We start from the raw sequence: 23,297 nt of genomic DNA on the forward strand, positions 1-23,297 counted from the left end.
TAATAATAATAATAATAATAATAATAATAATAATAATAATAATAATAGCAAAAGCAATTTCAAAAAAGGTCATAAAATGGTATAAGTCCTCATAGCTGAGAATAAATTTTATTATTATACAGATTGAACACAGGCTTTTAAGAATGCTTTTTTCCCTTTATTCAGAAGCATGTTAATTAGAAACAATTTGCATCAAATATTGAGAAAGTTAATGAAGTGCAGTGGTGACAAGTTCAAGCAGGGGATGGATATAATCTTGATTCTATTATTGAACACAAAGTAAAGCAAAAAAAAAAGCCTGCTGCTGAAATTAGTTACAAAAGCAACCACATAAAAAGCTGACCATTTGGTTTGCAAACGTTACGCTGCAGGTATTAAAAGAGGACCAGCAGCTCCAACTGCCTTTCATGTTCTGAAAAATCAGTCTCTGAGTGATCTTATATTATGTGAAGATGCATTACATAATACAACTCCTCATGGTAATATTAAGTCAAGCAACTTAACATGAATTTTTTTGATTGGGGAAGGTAAGCCTGAAGAAAAAGGAAAATGTAAATAGAACAGATTGATTTTTCCCCCTTTCATTGTAATATATTGTAGTTTCATGTTGTTCAGAAGGCCTGACAAGCTATAACTTCTGCATGAAAAAATACCTCAAAATCTAGGCAGGCAAGGCAAATCAAGCATGAAATGTCACTTCTAGCCTGAGTTCAGGATATTTGTCCACTTTAAAAAAGATTTAAAATCTTTAATTTTATGGTAGTAGTGTTTCAAAAGCTATGTTACTGTAACACAAACAAAAATCCCAGTCAGAATGTTTTAATAACTGAGATGTGAAAGGACAGCCACCTAATAAACTCCTCCTCTTACCATGTCATAGCAGTTGTGGTGCAAGAAGGATTAAAATCAGATCTGCAGTCTTTTCCAGTCATTTTGAGTTCATCGAGGAAAGGAAGCCTCTGTATGCTGCTTATTCTGACACTTGCCTTTTCATCCCTCATGATACAACTTAAAACTACCCTAAAGGGAGTGAACGCAAACAGTGCCCAGAGCTTAACACAAGGGCCATTTGTTCTGCTTCCAAGAAGTCTCAAAAAGTATGGCTCAAAACAGATTATGTGGTCTTTGCAAACTAGTGAAATAACAAAAATATTATCAACTAGTGAAATATTAACATTAACTAGCTCAGTCTGTAAATATTTCCATTTCCAATAATTGTGAAGAGCTGGGATTTTTTAATTTTTTTTTTCCTAACTGAGCCTATCCAAAACCCCCAGCTTGACCCAAAGCATTCAATCTTTGCTTAGATCACTAAGAAGATTAGAGGCTGTTTCCATCCACATTCAGGGTTCACAGGAAAAAAAGGCATTATGTAAATATCATAGCCTTGCCAGCTCCTCCAACTTCATCCTCAGTTGACTAGGAAACAGGGTGCACCAAGCCAAAGCAGTACTAACAGGAATCACAATTTAACCATCTGAAGAGATCAAACAGCATTTCTTGCATTTGCTTGAATATATTCCAGCACAGCCTCCATAAAATTACAAAAAATACAACTGACTCACCCACTAAAATGCAGGTAAGTTTTGTAAAACCTTTTAGGCTAGATATATACTGGAAGCTTCATCAAAACACCGGGGCTGCTGGAATTAAGATTTCAAAAGACAAAAAGTGTTTCCACTTGCAAACATCTTGGACAGAGGGACTGTATGAATGCACCACAAAGAAGAAAAGGATTTCTTTTTCCCATGGGCCACAAAGAGAGGCTATTGATATTATGCAAAACATATTACCAGCCTGCAAATGCCAGACTTGTTAAGTGTTTTGAAAGCCTTGGAGTATTAACACAGACTTAAAAGATGTACTTTTTCTTAAGCAACAAGAAATTACTTTAACGAACAGATCACTGAACATGCAACTGTACTAGATATTTGCCTCATCCTTTGCAGTTTGGTACTGCAACAGGTTCAAAAAATGCAACTCAGGTTGAGATGCCTTTCCAAGTCAAGGTTATTTTCTGAAAGATTTTATCCCCATGAAGATAAACTAGTATTTATGATTAGGGGGTTTTTTCATGTATATGCTTTTTTGCATTGAAATGAACTTTCAAGGAGCCATATGCCTTACCAGAGAACTCTTACCAAGACAATACCTGCATCTTTGTAAAACTCAACTGTCATGGTTTGAGAATCCCCAAATCCAATTCCCTAGTCCAAACCCCCTCTCACATCTCAACCCAGTGTGAGATGGGTTTTCCAGACACCACACAAGACTCAAATGGGCGAAAGGGAATATATTACAATGACTTTACAAATAAATACTACAATACATTATATACAATCTTAACTATTTCTACCATGACATAAAAGTATTTACAATGGATCAAATCTCTTCTCCCCTCCAAATAAAAGTCCAGGAGGGAAGAAGGAAATGGTCTTTTCCACTTTCAGAGCAGCAGTCTCTAAGGTAGCAGGCTCTCTTCCTCTCACGCAGCATCTGTATCTGGATCTCTACCAATACACACGAGGGGGTATCCAAGCCCCTCGGCCCATCGTCTCCAAACGAGGGTCTTCTCTTCCGTGGGCTGTGTAGCAGGGACAAAACTCACGTCACCACGTCATATCATGGGGCCTAAGACCCCCATGAAGGTCCCTTCCTCAGGGGATTCACCCCTGAGTCAGAACATCTTGGGCAGCTTTCAGTCGGAAGCCTTTGCCTCAAGAGTTCTACCAGAGCTCCTGTGCTCTGTCTCAGGCTGCAAGCTTGGCAGCAGCGGTGAGGGGGGGCCAAGGTCACCCCCTCTGCATTCCTTTAATCATCCTGGTCCAGCTTTCCAGGATGCCTAAGCTTTTCAGCTCTTTTCTGCAGTGCATGTTGCACTTCACCCCTCCCTTCTAGGAAGTGAGGGGTCTCCAAGGAGTTTGGGGTCCTCTGGTTCAGTTCTTACTCCAAAAACTCTGTCTGTTGAGCTTAGATCTGCTCTCTCTGCTGCTGGTTCTCTTTCTCTCGGACAGCTCTGTGTCTTCCTTGGCTGCATGTTTGTTGCTGCTTCTTCAGTTATCTCTTGGCTCTTAGCCACAATCTCTGGACTCTGCTGCTGCTCTGTCTCTGCTTATTCACGGTGGAGAAAACTTCTTTAGCTTTCAGCTACAGGTACTTAGCTCAGCCTTACGCTGTTCCAAGTTCCTGTAGCCCCCCCAGCCAGGGACTGGGGGGCCAGAGGCCCCAAGGGGCTCCAAGCCCCTTCCTTGTGGCCTTACAACATGGGTACTTCTTCTACAACAACTACAACTACCTCCTCTTCCGTTCTGCTTGTGATATGTTTATATTTTGCAGAAGTGCTCATTGGGTAAAACCTCAAAACTTCAAGGGTCACCACGCCCTGGGATTTTACCATTTTATAACTGCAGGGGGAAAACTGTTTCCCCCCACCACATCAACCAAGAATTTTGCTTTGCTTTATTATCCAGAACAACACTAAGGAATGGGCTGTTCAGAGGAATAAGTGTTTGTCATGAGTTTATAAGATGTTTATGCTTGCTAAAACCACCCCTATGCATAGTACCCATGACTTGGGCACAGGCTTTCACAACACCTGGAGCCAGTTCACCTGCTTCCCAGCAGTTCAGAGCTGCTCTCTCAAACTTTTCAGGCAGAGATTTGCCCCTGGCTCTGCCACTTGTAACTGCAGTGGGTCAAGGACTAGCTGATCCCTCTGATACAGAATTTTAGGGTAATACTACCGAGGTAAGACTGTGATAAGACAAAAGGAATGGGAGCAGAGTTAGCTATTAATCCACAAAATAAGTTAATAGAAAATACAGAAAGTATTCACAGAAAGTTACTCTTCACCTGTAAAAGCTTGGTAACTTTTTAAATTGGTATTTTAAATGTTCTTTTGCTATTGCCATGGAATGTTCAATTGCTTGACATGTGAGCTCCTCAAAGAAAAGGTAGGTTTTGTGGAAATTGAAGCAAATTGCTAGTGCACCTACATCAGTATTTACATGTTCTCCAGCAGACTGTAAGCCCTTTCCTTTGTGATGATATCTGTTGTTTTAATCTTGTTTTTCATCGCTTTGAGGTGGACAAGAGAACTACACAGTTATCTACTTACATAAGTTCTAAATTTAATGGTTTAAGTGATCCTCCCCATAAAATGACTTAATAAATACATTCTTGCTTTACTGGTTTTCCTTTCTAATATAAAACCCCAAATGCAGCAGCAAAGGTTTTGCATTTAGCAATAACAGATACAATCTGATGAAATAGTGGCCTTGGTGGTTCTCTCTTTCAGGACTGTAAAAAGAAGACTACCGTGTAGCTGCTGAAATTAAAGCCAAAACTGCAAATGGGAATCAGATTATGTAAGAATTGAAAACAGTGCTTTGCATAAGATCTTGATCCTTAAAGAAATGTCCACTTGTGTGTATCATATAATCATCACCTCTTTAACCTCCCTCTGCTTTGCAAACTTGAGCAAATTATTTATATATATGCTGAAATGTCAAATAGGAATGGACTAAGAAATGTTTACAAATGCCCTCCTGAGTCAAAACTTAAGTCAGCATGGAAGTAAAACTGAAAGACTCTTGTCATGTGGGTAGACTGTGTTTGGGAAATGCTGCAGTGCTGTTTTGTATGCTGTAGTTGGTTTTAGCTGTTGCACAGTAAAAGACTCTCACTATTTTCTTCTGAACAGAATATCTGTCCTGACATAGTTTCCTTCAGGTACTAATTGCCTTGAGGTACTGAGCACCATGACTCTCTTTTTTTTCTTAAAATCTTACACTTCACAGCTATTTGAAGAGTCTTAGCTACTTTTCCACACTATTAGACTGAATTTAAGCCGTAATGAGAATCTTGATAAAATTTCAGCAGACAGCAACTGCAAGACTAACACCTCACAGAACTGTCTTACTTATAAACTTGAACCTTTTCCAACAACAGAAACAATTAAAAGTGAAGACAATTTGTACTCTGTTACATTCATATGATACCATCTTCAGGTAAACGAGTCTTACAAATACTTAACACAATTACAAACACTCTTGAAAGTATTTAAAACTTACACTGGCGTTAAGAAATGGAAAGCAAACTCCAGTATATGTTACTGACTACATTTCAATTTATAAGTCCAATCCTGTATTTTTCATGCTCAGTGAACACTATTCTTACTCTTTATTAGCTTTCTAAGTACAGAATGAAGACCCTGGCTATCAAAACAGACTTCAAATGAAAGTCAACCTATGTTTTTGTGAGACAACGATTATTTCCACTGGACATTTTGACATTAATTTTTCAATGACTGACTAATTTTATGTGCTAGTGTAGACTTCTTGGCAAAGCTGTGTTTGTATAAATCCTCATTTCTTCTTGAAAACTACTATGCTATTTTCATCCCTCTAATACAGCCCCCTGTATACAGCTGTTTCTGGATTTTGTGTTAGGTGTATTGTTACACTGTCTTTACACAGTGGACTAACAACATCCTGCTTCTCAAAGAAGCTTGTTTCAAAAGAGCCAATTAAGTGAAAACCAATTCTGCATTCTCTCTTAGTTTCAGAGAAACTGTGCTCTGTTGTTTCTTAGCAGAATAATGGAGGAATTAATAATATAAATATGCAGTAATCTGAATTTGCTAGCTCCTGTTCTTTGACTATTCAGTGGAACATCAATGGGATTATTCATGAGCACGGGAAAAAGCTACCATTTATATTTTCCCCATTCTTTTACATGAAATGTCAACCCCTCCAACATTTAGCAAAACCACTAGGTAGCCTGTCAGCAGCAACTGTTTTCTAAAGTTTTCTGCTTCAGAAAAAGGCAACAGCCTTGTGCACATTCGGCAGCTCTCATCTGTCCACACATGCGCCTGCATTTCCTGCAGAAGCAGCAGTGTGAGGGATGAGATGGAGGCATCTGGGTAAGAAAACTGGCTTCAAAAGCAGAGTAGAGGCGTAGATGGGGAAACATGATAAAACTGGATAATTAAAGGAGAAGGGGAGTGGCTGTGCATATTCACAGGGCTACCTGTAGTTATTTAGCTAACAGCCCATTAAGCTGTGGAACCACCCTTCACATTATTAAATAACTTAGACCTAGATAGCAAAGAGCTGCACCCCTGTAATGCCATTTTCTATGGTTGTCTGACATGCTCCTCAGGCCTCCTTAGGGCTGGAGGGCACCTTCTTAGTGGGACTACCACTTCTGTTCAGCAGAAAAGAGAGAAGAGTTGGTTTTGTACCAGGATGCTTGGCATACGCAGTGGAGAATGAGAGCAGGACAGATGCCCTTCTTTCTTCCCTTCTCCCCAGCACTCCACACAAGCATATAAAGTAGTCTTTACATCCAGGGTACTGCTTGAAAAAAACCAGAGCATCTCCGGAAAAACAGCAGAAAATAGTGAAATTTTCAAACAGCATAAACGAGAAAACTATTTTATCAAAAGGCAACAGAAAATGGTGGGAAATTACTCTCAAATTAGAAATCACAGTCACACATAGAAAAGGAAGGGGAGAAGAGTGCAGAAGAGAGGTTTTATCAGCTTTTCAATAATGCCCATCAATCTCATCACTAAGCAGCTCAGATGTTTGCATACTTATTGAGAGACAATATATTAATGTCAGGCAGTTTATTCATGAGCCACTTAAAATCCAATTAAAATATATCAACTAAAATAAAAACATGCACTTTCCTCGGCAGCAATTTACTGTTCACATACAGATCTTTAAAGTGTATGTGTGTGTGGGAAGCTTGTTTGTTTTTATGTAAAGTGCTGAAACTTCTCTCAGTAGGTATAATAATAATTTGCTTTCATGTTTTGTCCTGAAGCATGACTTTTTTATTCGCATCCAAAAAAACAGATTTCCAGCTGCCTAACCAAATAGACAGCATTACTAAACATAGAATGCTTTTAAACTTCACTCCCAATGAATAAATCGAGTAACTTCTAACCAGTCTCATTTATCTTTCATTAGACCTCAGTGTATGGAAAGCTATTCTATTCCTTCATGTATGCCATACTCCTTATTTGTTAGTGCCTTTGTCAGGGAAATCAGGTCTTGAAACTCTGATTGCATGAAAAAGGCCTACAGAAAAATTCCTTCTCTTACTCTTCTAGGCAAGCATGCTTAACACTTTTCTCTTACAATTTATAGCTACTGAATCTACATTGCAATAGTCTTATCAGGTGAATCAGGTATATAACTGTTAATAATACTTAAACATATGCCACTCTAAAATAGGTATGAACAAAATTAACGCAGAGTTTATTGATTACTTGATTAAAAATTAAATATTGTAATATTGATTCAAATATATATCCTTGCTTATTCAAGCAGAACAGATACCCAATGAATCAGAATTTAAAAGGTGTTATTTTCTCCTCAGTTATCACTGTCTGTAGTGCTGGTGCCCTTTTTTGTCCATTTCCTCTATGCACACTCCATTCTTGGAAATTGCCTCCACTATGATAATTACTAGAAACTGAATTACCTGGAGTCAATGGCTGTGACATACACCCTGTATTATAGGTGGGATTAACCACCTGTAGGGACTGCAGATGGTGTTTCTATTGCCCTGACTGCTCAGAGGCTCAAGGGAAAGACAACTTTGCTGCTTTGCTTTGGCTCCACACATTTCTTGCCAATGGCAGCAACAGGAGTAAACCCACCAACCTTTCAAGTATTCAAGGCCACTTCCATGTATCCCAAACTGCACTGAGTCTACACTGTAGTTGTGCTATAGGGGCTCCGTCACAGCCTTGCAGTCCATGTTTGCATATATTCTCTCATTCTTGTGACATTAGGAATTATTAATTTTATTTTGCCAGTGCATCTGAGGTCAATGTAAAGCCCACTGATCTGGTCAGGAATCTTTTCTGATCAGGAAAATAAAAAAATTCTGGATCAGAGCCACAGCTGACCAAATCACATATGATGCTACAGCATATTTTTCCATCATATCCCTGATCTGTTAGTCCATTTACACTTCTATCTGTTAAAAAGATCTTAGTCTCCATATGATAATTCAGAGTGGAAAACTGTAGTGAATTATTATGCATCTTGTAGTAATACATAGTTTTCTAGAAATCTTAGGTCCTGAACTCATACAAATAGATATGAAATGTAAAGTTTATTATTTCTAATTAAAAGATTGTGAAGATTCTAGTATAATCCAAAGGCTGACCTCTTGCTCCAGTCTTAATATACACTGGTTTTTTAACATCATGCCTCCTTGGAGGGGACAGCAAGAGTCCTTGCTTCTAAAAAGGATGAACAACACAGACCTCAACACAAGATGAGAAGCCAAAATATAAAGTAAGAGAGATTGTCTCTTGCTAATAAACTAAATAAAAGGACATTTCTTCCCCTTCTCTTGGGTTTGGCTGTTCTTCTTAACAGTTATTTTGCTTATTTCAAAATATGCCACTTGTAGAAGGATGCAAAGCCATGCACCTGGACCAATCTCTGATGGCAAAAGCAAGAACAGTTTGTCATATTTTCAAGAAAAAGCTACTTGTACTTTCAAATGCTGAGCATTCTTTTGGAAATAAATTCAATTGCACACTCAGAAAAAGATGCATTGGAAAACATATACATAGTTTAAAGTATTTGAAGACTCTTCCAACTCTTATTACCTTGGTTTTAATATAATTTTGCATTTTAGGTTATTTCAACCACATCAGATAAGTCTTACCATTCTTATCTAAGAAGAAACCTTGTAGAAACAAGTATGTTCTTCAGTTAGAGGGATGTGTCCTTGGCAAAGAATAGTTAAAGGAAAAAAACCCAAAAAACAACAATAAAAAAGTCCCCATACACCACAACCCAGCTACCAGCCACCTCTTCATCAAAATCTTTTTATCTGAAGGGAAAAAGAGAAAATGAAAGGGGGTAAATCATTTTCCTAGTTCTCCAGTCAATTGCTGCATGACTGCTTTGTTTTCAAACACAGCTCTTAAAATAATTAAACTATTTTGTGCCAAGTACTCTAAGGACCTGCACCATAGATAATTATTTACCTGTTCTCAGTTACACATCATGAAAGATATATCTCTACAAGTCAGGCAGGAATTCCCAGCTCAGTTCTTCAACTTCAAAGCTAACTTCAAAACCCCTGGCACTTGCAGAGGCATCTACTACATGTCTATTGAAACAGATGCTTTTATATGATACCTTTACCAATGCCTTCCAAAGCAGAAATATAAAAGGAATTAAATCTCTGGAAGGTAATTAATACTTTAGTGACAGTCCATGGAGAGTAAGGTTATCAAAAGGGTGATCGTGGTAGAGCACTCTCCTGAATGGAGTCAAAGACCAATTGTTACTCTTGGGCAACTCTTTTCTATACTGACATTTTTCACTATAAAATCACTTTTGAAGGCTGAAATTCAGGGCAGTTATTTTTAAAACAAACAAGACTTTAGAGCAAAGTACAAGTAACTAGAAATGCAAATATATAAGTCTATTTCAATCATTGCTACCTTCAGCAAGATGAATGCCAGTTTAACGTCAACTTCATGTAGAAGAAGTTGATAGCAATAGATAAAAGGCTAAACCTAAGACACTGGCAAAGGGCCTCAACTGGAGTTTGTTGACAGCTCTGAATTGAATTTAGGATGCACCATCACATCTACAAAAAGTCTAGTGTAAAACTGATGAGTGTTAAAGATTACAGATTGTTCTACCAGCAAAGATAGCTTAAAACATCACTCTCCTGTCAAAAAGCCCCAATCTAAGTGATTCTAAAAGACTTTTTGCCAGTATCTTTAACTATACCTCAGTGTCCCATGAGAAAGACAACTTCAAATGGAACCTGGGAGGGGAGGGGAAGGGAAGGTGGGGGCGCTCAGTTCCCTCAAACTCTGTGTGACACCAGCAGGGAGCTGCCAAGAAACCACTCTGCTTGCAGTGCCTTCATTAAAAGCCCTAGATAGCTGCCAAATTAACCTCAAAGAGAGGTTATCTTTATCTGTCAGAGTGGTTAAGAATATTAATAATAATTTTATTGTGGTAGGCACGTAAGACAATAGAGGATAGTGGTGGGGTTGCCCAGTTATCTTGCTGGTTATCTCCCCTCAGCAGGTTGCTGCCCTACACCCAGGCAGAAGTAATATCTGTGGGCAGATTACAAACCTCTTGAGTTTCACCTTTACAGTGGAAAGTGTCCTGAACACAACACCCATCCTGTTTTACCTGCCCCCTTGACCATAGAACCATGCTGAGGGCAGATGGGTGCCATCCATCCCTGGCCACTGGGAGAGCCCTGGAAGGAGCAGGCACATTCCCCCTCTCCCTCTCCTTCAGCCACTGGTGGCAAAGAGTGGGCCCAAGTAGGAAAGAAAATCCACCATGAAGTGTTCAGAGGTACTCTTTTTGCAACTATTTTGCAGTTTGGATTTGTTTTTTTAAGGTTTCGGGTAAGGACAGATTTCAGCCCTTCTGCTGAAGGTGACAGCATGAGGCCAAATGTCTCTGGCAATCAGACTCTTCACTGGAAAGTCCCTAGCAAAGTGCCTTGGCTCCAAACATAGTAAGCACCATTGTCAGGGCAAGAAATTGCAATAAACACCCCTCCTTTGCTCACTAACACACTCAAATGTGAAAAGGACTGACATCAGCCTTTTAAAACCGAGCACAGTGGTTACTTTCAAAGTAAAGCTGACCACGTGTTGACCTTCAATTACACTGCCTCCAATCAGGACAACTGTTTAAGGCACCAAATGACATCACTTTAATTAATGAAACCTGTCTATCAACATAATTCACTTAAACACTTGTCACATTAAAAGCTGCTTTAAAATTACTTTAAAGGGATTTACACAAACTGTCCCCAGCTTTCTGCATCAAGCTAAGGTACAAGAACCCCTTCACTTTCTGTATAGGTTTATAAGAAATTAAACACAAGGGCAAACAGAAGGGCAAAATTAATTTACTGATATCTTACTGAATGTTTTTATTTCTAAACGTGTATTGCCTGGAAAACATATTATCTCTTTATTTTTACCTCTGAGCCATTTAAAATATTTCTACTGTGACACGATTCTTCTGTACAGACATGAAAAGACTTAATAAATCATGTTGAACTTTATTTTTCTTTTTCTTTTACTATTACATGCTACCATAGAAGTCAAAGATTTTTTAAAAAACAAACCCTATAGCTCACTTTCTTCACTTAACACCATCGTGTTTTCAAACATCACTTTATAATCTTTCCTTTTTGTCCTTTTTATGAGGATAGTGATATCTTACATTTACCTATGCAAGTGTATGTGTCTGAATAAAATACATATATGGGGGCTTGTTAAATGTAGTATGATATAATGGACTGACTGATGTGAATTGATTAGAAGACACCAGATCATAAAGAGATTTGGCTTCATGAGAATTTTCTGATTTAAAGCAAGTGTTGGTCTTAAGGCTCACATCAAGAAATCCTGGTATGCCGAAAAGGAAAAATAAATACAATTGCTCATTAGAACATTCTTGTCCCAACTCCAAGTTTGCTTTGTCCTAAGAGAAAGCAAAAAAAAATCCCAATCACAGAACTCTCTTTTAGCTTAAATCAACCAAAGTATCGCGTTCTTCCCTGCCGTCAAGAATGCAATATCTTTAAAACAAATGCCTGTTCTTTCTAGGGCTTAAAATCAAGTTTCTAGCCTCTTTCTCTGAGATGCAAATAGATAAATAACAGAAAAACAAAGGGGTTTGTTCCCTCTTCAGGGTAAAGGCAAAAGAATGCCTCTGTTTTCCATGCAACCAAGCTTCCGAAAGGAGTCTTCCTAGTGCCTTCTTTGCAGGCTTTACACAAAGCAACTCAGAGCAGCATACGAAGTATTGCCACCGCATGCAGCTGTCTTCCCTTAGCACAATGCCTTAGCTCCCTGTCCTTGTCAATTCCTCAGATAAATATTCCTCTTTAAATGGTTCAGCTTGGGTCTCCAAACAGCAAGCAGCCATGGTTGCTACTTGGTTCTGCCAGTCTGCTTTGCCTCCCCACATAAAATCTCTGAATTCCCAAGCTCACTATAGCATTCAGGCTGGTCTACACTTCTCTCCAATAAATGCTCTGCCAAGTTCAGTAAATTCAAGGAATTTTTCTCTTGGTACCATTTTATTCTGTTGCACAGGTTATCAGGAAGGCTGCTAGATTAAAATCTTCAAATAATTCTACACGACTACACACACATGACTCACCTAGACAGATACACAAGTTTCGGGATGGTATGGCCCGAGCGATGCAGTGAGGCAAAGCTAAAACTACATGAGAAAAGCACTGAAGCCATCATCCAGAAGAATACTGCTTTTCCCACTGTGTTATTTTATTAAGAAATATTTACAAATCAATCACTTAAAATACACTCAGAGCTGTGCACCCTGCAGAAGATAATCTTTTGAAAGCTACGCCTAAAGACTGCTTCAGTTACTTATTATTTAAGGATTTTGCAACTTCATGTTTTAAACAAAAACTTACTGTAAAAAAACTTCTACTAAGAAATGCAGAACTTGCCCAGTCTTCAGACCAATCTTCGGGATAAATATGATATCCTGCCTTTCAGATTCAGATCTTCAGGAGTCAGCACAGTCTAGTAGAAACTGTTTATGTCTTTGTATCAAAAGGCCTTATCTCACTTAAATATTTTTACAAAACACAGCATGCAACACTAAGCAAAGGGGAGCAGAAAATAACATAATGGGAGCAAAGTAATCAAGAGCATACTAAAAGAAAAAAAATCACAGCTAAAATAAAGACATTATTATTTTGGACAATTAGTGGTATTTTTAAGTCAATTCTATGAACTTTCCTCCAAATTTTTAATTTCTGTTTGTACTGTTACTGGCACAGAAATAAATGCACCAAAGGAACTTTGCCTCAAGCCTAAGGCTCCCTCTTGAATAATTCAAAAGCAAAAAGATCAGAGTGGCTTAATTAAAGGGCCCTTGCTACGTTTCTTTCTTTTTCCCATGTTGCTGTTACAGGACAATATGCCTCTAAAAGGAATTAAGTAATTTTGTAGCATCTATTTACTTTCATTTTCTTTGGTAATGCAATTATATCATCCTTAAAGTGACTCTGAAGTAGCAATATTGACAACTGCAATACACACAATTTTTTATGATACTGCTATCAGCATGAAAAACTTACGAGCGTACTCAAATCCAGGATTTGTGTCCTGGCAAGAAGTAGAAAAGGCAAAGCTTCCACAGCTGCTTTTCCTCTTAACTTCCCTCCTGAATGGAATGATGGATTGTAAGGCTCTAACACCTCAGAGACGTTAGGGACTCCAAAATATATAGCGGACAAGCACGTGGAGACTCTGCCATTGGACTTTTCATTTCAGCATGGAAGGCATCCCAGCTAAATCACTCAGCCTAATTAAGAAGTTCTCCCACACCCCATAAATCCTGCTTCTCTCATGCCTGTAGAGCACTACAGCTACAAGAACAGCTATATGGCCCGTTTCAAACAAGAGCTGCATATGCACAACATAAAAACTACAGAAACAAGTTCATCTGTTTTGAACATGGTCTGCGAGGGCAGCAACTGGGAACCTTCAACACATAACGCTATATGAGAGAGAGAATTGTACAACAATTTTGCATGTCACCATTGATTTACTTGTCTACTAAAACATACATCACACACATAGTGTAAATAATACAAGAGACCTGATAAAGTACCTGGGATATCCCCTATGGCTTGCTGGCATTACACGGAAATCAAAGAGCGCCTTACAGACACAATAGAAGATATCATGTGAATCTGTATAAGAATGGCTTGCATTTTTAAAAGTAGCAAAAGGAGCCCAAAGAGCTAAAAAGCAATTGACAACACCACAAACATCCAAGGCAGTAAACTCTACGTGGGTGGAAACAATTCTGACAAGTTGAACCTTTGCCAAATCCTAACGTAAGACAAGTTGCTGTCCTGGCTAATTTTTCTGAGCAGATCTACTGCCTTTACCGGGCTGACAGTGAATCTGAAAAACCCATCACGGCCTTCTGTGCACTTATTAGTTTTAACATCTGGAGAGGGGAAGAGGTTCAGAGTTGGAGAGAGAGACTCTCAGGCAGATTCCTTCAGCTTTGGTCAAGTCAGCCTGCATTGCCTGGCTAAGCACTGGAGTTAATCAGTAGGGCAGAGAAGATATGGGTTCCTTTTGTAATGGTGGCTCTGCTCTTTTCTCATTTTATTAAGGGTCACTACAGCTTTACTGTGTTAATTGACCATTACCCTGATTTCCAGTCATTAGTTAGAATTTCAAATTAATCTGATCAAACAGAACATACCTTGTGAAAATAAACACTCATCGATCTACTTCAATCTCCAGGGTCTATTTTAGGCAGTGCAGGCTCACACAGGTTCTTTGATATTTCAATGTGTTATTTCTAACAAACCGCTTTGCACATTTTAGACATTTGTATTTTTTAAGGGGTAACTGGAACTCTGTCATGAAAAATTCTGCATTTTATGCATTAAAGGACACCATTACCACCAAAGACTACTTCTACCTCCACTAAAAAATGGAACTATATTTTTACCCCTGTATAAATTATTTACAATAATTACAGCATAAAATAGACAGGGAAAAAAGTCCCTGCCCTATTGTACAACTTTTACATGCATAAGGGCCACACACAAATTTCAGGTGTTCTCTAATCTCCCCATACACAAAAATAATCTGAACACCCCATCTGTGTTTCCTGTTTTTGTTGGACAACTCCTTGGATTCCTCAGACTATTTTAGACCTTAGACAGGTTATACCAGTATAATTATGTGAATTATGGGTACCAGTTTTTAACCAATGTAGATCTGCTACTGTGAGCCATAAATCACTCAGAAAAGGTGATTCGGTTTTGTCTCCCAGTCTGGAATAAGACACTCAAATCTAAGCCCACACTGATGGAAGGAATGTTTCCAAGAATAATTAAAGTAAGGAAAACAAAAGCTTTTCTTTCTAAATGGAAAGACCAAAGTCAGAAGGGACAACTTCCTTGCAAGTACATATGGTATAAGCCCTTCATATCAAAATCCTACTACTATAATTAAATACTTTTATTTTAAAACCAAAACCATGGAGATATTGCTCAAATGTTACATAGACTTAAACATGCATAGAGATACTTCCACTCTGTTTTGCACAGTCTGTCCTCAGCTCAGCTCCATGGGCCTGCACAGTACAGAAGCTTCAAACACTGACTCCTTCCGTGGCCCAGCCAGCAGCAGAGTTTACTCTGTCAGTCCTTCAGTTGCACTTGCACAATTGTTTGAGGGGTCTTGCAGCAACACAGATGAAGGAACTGACAGAGTTAAAGAACAAAGCAAGACAAATAACTTGGGATGCTTTTAACTAAAATATAGGTGACACGGATCCCAGCCAAGGTGACAGCACAGAGAGAAGAAACACTGTGGTTTGAATTAGCAACCATAATGTACAAGGCTTGCCTGGACAAGAGAAAAATAGCAGGTTTACTGCATTTCTAAGACAAATTAACTCAAAGAATGGTGAAGGAATAAGAAAATGTCTGTGGATGGGTTCCATTCAGTTAAGATCTATATATTCCTTTGCTAACCCAAACTCAACAATTGTTTTGTAAAAGCCCCAAAAGGAACGATTTTAAGACCCTGAGCAGGTCTCTAGGACTTCACTGCTGAAGTCAGAGATCCCACTTTGTCAATGCAGCAGAGAGAAAGGGTGTCCAGGGAGTGTGCCAACACAAGCTGTTTACCTGTTCAGAGCAGTACCATAAAACTCCACCTTCAGCAACCCAAACTGCCCAGAGGCATCCACCTGGGGATGTCCTGTCATAGCAGTATGATATAGGGCTGTGTTTACAAAACCACTTTGGGAGATTTTTGGGTTTCTTTCTAGCTTACAAAGAGTTAAACTGCAAAAAAAAGGAACATTCAAAGGAGAATCTACCTTCCTCAGAACTTAAGAGATACAAAATCTAGATGGTTGCACTTTCAGGGACTCAAAGGGTTGGGACAGGAGATTTCTCAACATTACAAAAGGGTCTCAGACAGCAGGTCTGTGTGGACAACTGAAGACAAATGGGTAGAAGATGATAAATTTTTGGTCAAGACAGCAAGTATGGTGGCAACAAAAGTGCTCAGAACCGAAGAATTCCAACCCACTGGAATTTCAGTTTCTCTCCCTGCCTCAACATACGGAGGCACAGATTGTGTTTTTTTCTAAAATAAGATCCACCAAGACAAAGACTAGCATGTAAACATTTGAGTACACTATGAACAAGAGAAGAGAGAGGACCAATTGTTTTCTTTTTTGAGTGTGAGAATTTTTACAAATGGTCAATGATGTTACATTTCTTTTTAATATAAAATGAACTGACAACATCTGGGGCATTAGTTACCATCTCAGCAAGTTTCCAAATCTTCCCTGGCTTCACACAGAGTTACAGTATACAGTGCAAGTTGCTTGTTCTGAAATGAAGCATAAATGCTGTTCTGCAGGCTCATACAAAAACGCTAAAGCCCATCCAGCCTTAAACAGAATTACACTCACAGAAAGCTGCACCTTACTAAACTTACCCTCATGGACTAGGAAAAATTATGAGCCTTTGAATTCCAGTAACATGAACTCTTTAACTGTCTCCCATAAACAAATACCCTGACTTGGTTTTAAGTGCATTTTTTGGTTCCTCTTTGACAGGTTCCCATATTATACTTACATGGAGTCATACCATCTGTATGATAATAATGCATGTCCTCAAACTCAGAAGGGAGTCTCCAAAACACTTAGATCTAAATGTAGATCTTCTTATCCTGCTCATAGTTGCATTGAGACAGGACATACTTTTCTTTTCCTCTAAAACTCTACACATACCATGGATGGTTGTTCTGTACTACCACCACAGTACTCAAAACAAAACAGAAGCAGATCAACACCACCACTGTAAATCTCAGTTCCTTCCAGCTGAAAGGAGTCAGTCATATACTTGAACTACTAAGACACATGAGTCACCTAGATTTGCAAGTTTTTTATCTCATGACCATGCCAATGATTAAAACATCTGAATAATGGGGGTGGGGTTGACAGAAACAATTTATGCTTCCTCTCTGCAAAGCACAAACATCATTTTCTACCAATAAAAGTATTGCAAACTGTAACCTTGTTTACATTTCTTATAGTGAGATAACACAATACTGAACATGCTGCTCTGAAAAGAATTTTCATGCCAATTAAGTCATGGAGATTTCCTAGGTAAGAGTTTTGTTTACAGTGGGACCTGGACCATTCTTCAGCCTTTGTGAAGCAGCAGTTGCATGACAGTTAATTTTAGGTCAGAATCAACGGACATTATTATTAAACTACCTAAAAGTGATTAGTTAGGTAAGACCTGGGACCTGAGGCCACCGAGAGCCAGAGACCATCCACTTGTATTTGTATCTTAGACAAGAAGGTGTGGCTTGGCTACAGATCAGATTCCTGTTAAAGTTGAGTTAACTTTCAGGACAAAAGATGAACGTAAGTAAGAGCAAGATACTGGTTCAGGAAGAGCACTGCCTCCTTATTAACCTTCTATGAGACCTGCAAAAGAAGGTAGCAGAGGCAATGACAAAAATTAGTGTCATGACTTGCAGGTACTTCTGACAACGCCTCCACAACACCTTTGCTCTGAAGAAGAGCTGAGGTGAAGTCTAGTTAATACTGGTAGTAGCGATTTGGCCACACTGATGTTCAAAGCTGGAAGAAATGACAGGGCTAGGGCTAAGATGGTAGTTCAGCCCAGAAACCATCAGCACATAATAAAACGGGCTATCAAAGCATTATGGGGCTACACTTACATCTAGAATTAGAAGAGGGTGTTGACCTAGAACAAAGTATAATACTGGATCTGGGTTTAGGGTTGGGACTCAGGCCAGCAAGTATTGATAAACTGCAGCGTAGAAAGTGCCTCCAGGTTAATATGAAAAGTGGTGTTGGCTTTAAACATCTGACTGTAGAGATCTATGGGATAAGGAGTGAGATAACATTAAGATTAGGAGTGGAATTAGGGTTTAAGCATACTCTGGAAGAGATTGATAAACTGCATCATCTTGTTTCAGTATCAGGGAGGGCCCCACGCCATGATAAAGGTGCCACATGACAGGACTTCACACACCCTTAGCAAGCCCAACACTGCCCAGCATGCCAGGCCTTCTCTGTCTATATCCTCTGTTGACCAAGGCTTCCCAAGCTGCACATGCACATGTGCTGTCAACATGATGCATTCCTGATCCCTCAGGATTACTGTATATGTACACTTGTGTCACTGTGTACATGCACAGAGAACCTGGCACTCCCAAGATGTACAGATTTCCTGTACGATGTGTACACACAGGGGATCGGGCAGGGAAGAGGAAACAAACAAAGAAAAGCATCTATCTGAAAACATCCCATCTTTACTGTCTCCATTTCTCTCTTCACGTGCAGTAGGGCTGCCATATCAGAAATACATCAAAGACTAAAAGCGTCTGGCAGCCCATGTCTCCTCTCTTCATAGATGTATTTTTAAAAACAGGAGGTCAGGTCTGGGCAGCAGGTTGGTCCTGCCAAGAAAATCAAAAGCTAAATCAGCCAAATATACCAAGAAGCAGCACAAAAGCTTGTCTGTTCTTCTCCAAATAGGAGCTTTTCCAGTGATGATCTTGGCAGTACCATTTTGCACTTACCCTTTTCCCAGTTCTCGGGAACAGGTGTCCACCACATTGCTCAGCATTTTCCAGGTCAGGAGAGGATTCAGGAATGACCATGTCTACTTCACAGCACAGAAAGACCTGACAAAAATCTTACCTATCTCTGTTTTAATCACAAAATAGTCTCACCCACGTTAATGATTAATGGTGAAAAATTCAGTCTTAGTGGCAGGCAGGCCTTGGACCAGACAATAACACTTTCTGCAGAAGCAAGAACCATATAATCACATTTCAAGGACAAAATCATGTCCAGACTAGAGACTACATAGTTTAAAACCTTAAAAATCAGTATTAGTAGCACACAGCCCATCTCTACAATTTTCCAGGCTTGTAATTTAGAGAATGCAGAGTAGGCAAGAACAACAGTTGCTCAATTCAATGAGCAAACCTGCTTCAGCATTCACTACAAACTGAGGAGGAAAAAGCTTCACAGTGAGTCTTGCCAAGAAGGAATTACAATAATTGAGCCTCATGGTCACAAGACCACACACGACTGTTGTGAAACAGTCACTGGGTAAATAAGGGTGTATCTTGTAACATTTTAACACCGCTGGGGGGAAAAGAAAAAGCCACATGCAAAAGGTGGTCTTACCCCTATAAAAAGATATGAGTGCAAGCAAAAAGGATCTTGCAAATTCACACTCATGTCAAAAATGCGGCAGAATGATGCTGCTATTCAAGTGCTGCCAATGCAGTAGCGACACAGAGTAGAGAATAAAAGCAATTTACACAGTTATGCCTGCAGCACATAATTTAGGCACAAGCAACAACAGCAAGAAAAGAGAATTCATTCCAAAGGATGGAGGAGTAAAAGTTAGGATAATGTAAAAATGACAGTTGAACTTCAGTTCACCAAGAAGTCACAAAAGCAGTACATGTCCAGAATGACAAAAAATCCTTAGCAAAACATGATAAAAAAATAAAATGTAAGATGCTGATTTTAAAACATACAAACAGGCAGGTATCTCAGACTAACAGAGAAATTCACAAAGCCAAATGAAAAGGATGCCATTTGATGGCCTTAACATTTGAAACCTGACCTAAGATTTTTTTATCACGTTTGTATTTCAGGGATGTGTACCAGTGTACCTAAAGGAGCTCAGCGAAGTTTTTCAAACTTAGCTTTTCTTGTTTGCAGAAATCAACAAAGAACTTGCAAAATAATCACTTCCACAAAGCCACTGCTCTCAGCTCTGCATGTACAAAGGTCTTGTCTGCCTCTGCACTGAGTGAAACTTCCTCTTAACAATCCAACTTTGATTGTCACACCAACCCACAGCATTTTACCAAAGTGGGCTAGAAGAGGATGTATTCCATCAATCTTCACCATTTCTTCTACACTGTCTGGAGCAGTTTGCATGGGACTTAGCAGGGTGCTGTTGGCCCCTTCTAGAGAAGGTGACTGGGTGACAGGGAGTGGAAGGGGGAGGAAAGAGCAAAGCACCTGCGTGCAGCAAGGGCACAGACTCAGCAAGGCTGGGAGTGGTAGAGGCTTGAAGGGGAGAGCACTTCAGCCAGCCAGGTCCTCCCCATCACAGGGGAGTGAAAGGTCATTTTATTAATTTCTCCCTCCAACCTCTGCTTCTCTGAAGGAGGGAGAAAAACAAAGGGATAGAGTGTTTAGCATTACTTCTGATGCAAGGAGGATGAAAAAGCATCTTAAACAAAAGTTACTCCTTCTCCAGTCTCCTAAGAGCTCCACTCTTTATTGTCAAGCCATCAGAACAGGAGGGTTTTAATGGGGTATTGTTTCAGTGTGCTTATGCATCCTCATGGACTATCTGGGACATTCTTCTAGTCTCAGCTTCCACTACACTCTTAATTTCTGTGGCACACACTAAGCTTCTCGGTCTTAGACACGACTGGCATTTATGAAGAAGTACTATAAAGGGTTCAATCCCTTGGTACAAGGTAGCATAACACTTTCCTGTATTCTCAGATTATCTATGAGGTAAACCAGTTATACAATTTTTTTTCAAAATCCCTGCTTACTAATAACTTTGTCCATACTAAGAGCTCATTGGGCTCTAAAACTTGCACAGAAGACTACTCTGTAGAAAACAGATGGCTAATATTTTTAAATGATTATACACAGTAGACCAGATAACATTAAAGATCCTGTTGCAATTAAAATTCATAAGCTATATTTACAAATCTCACAACTCAGGTAAAGAACTACAACCATAATGATTACCAATGAAATAATATGCCCTGACTCACTCCATATAAATAGGCTATGCTTATAAAAGTACTCCTCTGCTTCTGCAGGGGAGGGTGGCAAGGGAAGAAACTGATAAGAAATAATTAAACTAATTATGTGCTAATGAAAAGGTGTATTAATTGAAACATACTATGAAGTATCCAAGTGTACAGAAAGAAATTCAACAGGTGTTTACACTGGAAGGCTGACTATCCAGTGCAGAGATGAAATCAGACTGTGATATTTATGGTACATCCAATGCTAAAGTTCATAATGGATTTTCTGTGGCTTTCTGTCAGACATGAAGTACTACTGCATCTCATATCCACAAGTAAACCTTACAGAGGGACCAGAAAAAACAGAAAATGATGCCGCCAGTATCACACTGGACAATAACATGGAATACAGACTTGTTTTTTCTTATTGACAAAACCAGTGAACTATCATTTAAACTGCCCATTACTGTACCTTCATGACATCTTTATAGGAATGAATGGCCTCAATTGCCTCTTTGTCGTCCTCATCGTCATCCTCCACTCCTTCATCCAGAGCATCATATCCTTCATCCCTACTCCCATCTGTTTCTGTAGTATTAGTCATGTAGTCAATAAGCTGCTCCAGTGGAGGACTTAATTCCCGCTCTTCATTGTCCTTCAAACCATAGTCAAGGGCTTTATATATAATAATCCCTAGTGATTCAATAACCTATAAAAGCAAAAAAAAAAAGAAATATTTATTAGTACCATTTACATGGACAAATAGGTCAGTCTATGAACACACTATTCTGGTGTTTGCATATTAAACTCAGCAACTGAGAGGGCAATAAACATCAAAATCAAAGAAAAAATTACCTAATAAAATTACTCTAATATCTACAGCAGCACTTCAGTAATATAGCACAGACCATGCAAGAGCAGGTCATACCACATACCTACCTCTTTTTTTAATGTTTGAAACAAAAAGTCATAATTTAAAAAAAAAGCAGGACCTTTTTAGACTATTTTCCCTTTTTTCTTCTAATATGACAAACCTCAAAGTAACATTACTCTACACTTTGTAGGACTATATTGCATGCATAATATTTTTTTTTTGTGTGGGGTAGGTGGGAAGAAATTAAAAGAAAGAATAAACTAACACGAGATGCCTCCCTCCTCCCACAACTTAATGACACTTGGAAACTGCCCTTCAGTTTCTGCAACTCTTCACTGACCTGAGAGGTGTCTGGACACAGCTGTGGCCATCCCAATATTAACTGGCTGAGTACTGGGACATCAGCCACAAGAACTCCTTTGCCTGTTGCACAACTGGTGGGAGACATGAAACTACCAACAACTGTATTTTATAGTAATGAGGTAGTATCTCAATTTTTCATTGAATCAAGGCTCCTTATTTGTGCTCTGTCAAGAGCAAAGCCAACCAATGACCTCTTACTCATAGTAAGCTAGCAAAAAATTGTCAGGAATATCCCAAAATGCTAAATGCACATATTTCTCTCTTAGCATTAATTATTTTCCTTATGAGCAATACTGAAGCTTCTAGAATTTTAAAGATGTAAAGAGATGGCATTTCAAAATGAGAAGTTTGAAAACTGGTATTAATGAAGAGAGAAGGGAAAATGGGATTGCAACAGTAAGCCACAAGAAGGTAATGTCACTGCTGGGAGATCCTTGTCTGACAAAGGAAGTAGGACTGGAGTAATTGCATGTAAACTCTGATCTTCCTTGTGTGTTGTGATGGCTAGCATGTCACACAAATTAGCAGACTCCTATGTAGGAGTAGTTGGCACTACTAGTAGGGAGCAACTTTAATAACAGAAGCATTTCTAAACATACCAAACCTTGGGATAAAATGCCTTTTTCTCTCATCTGGCTTTCAGTACTGTCCTGGTCAACACGCTTTTTATTGCAGATTCTGAAATTCTTTTGGGGTAAATAGGACAACACAAATGGATTCTTTAAATATTAAATTTTACACTAGCAGCTTACTTATTTCAGCACAGTAAAGTATTTTTGGTCTGAGAGGCTGGAGTTTAGCAAGGGATTTTTTCAGCTCAAAGAACAGCTTCTGACTTGGGAAATGCTAGTGAGACAGCAAAGTATGCCAGGGAAGCATCACTGCATTCTTGCTCAGTTCTCATACTCTTCCCCAGACTTCTGCCATGACCCACTTTGGAGACAGGACACTGCACCATACAGACCTTAAAAACAGCTGTAACAGATCAAACATGTTTGCAGTATGTCTGGCTCACTTTTACGGAAGCTATTTGTAATCACTCTCTTGTAAAACTTGCATTGTTATAAAAATAATCTGAAAATGTGAAAGTTTCACTGAATAAAATCTATTCTACTGGTAGATGTGTACTCAGATGTATACGAGTACAATCCCAATATA

The 23,297-nt window shown here is 39.0% G+C and overlaps 1 protein-coding gene across 5 annotated transcripts in view; it reads right to left on the reverse strand.

Annotated features, from left to right (window-relative positions):
• SPIRE1 (spire type actin nucleation factor 1) overlaps positions 1 to 23,297 on the reverse strand; it is a 126,823-nt gene that overhangs the window by 49,877 nt on the left and 53,649 nt on the right. For all 5 annotated transcript variants that reach the window (XM_027650987.1, XM_027650985.1, XM_027650988.1 and 2 more), the window contains exon 3: positions 21,375 to 21,611. In XM_027650987.1, the coding sequence (XP_027506788.1) occupies positions 21,375 to 21,611 (237 nt within the window). The remainder of the gene's footprint in view (positions 1 to 21,374; positions 21,612 to 23,297) is intronic.

Source organism: Corapipo altera, unplaced genomic scaffold, assembly GCF_003945725.1.
Source record: "Corapipo altera isolate COAL_440 unplaced genomic scaffold, ASM394572v1 24, whole genome shotgun sequence".
In the NCBI taxonomy this organism is placed as follows: Eukaryota; Metazoa; Chordata; class Aves; order Passeriformes; family Pipridae; genus Corapipo; species Corapipo altera.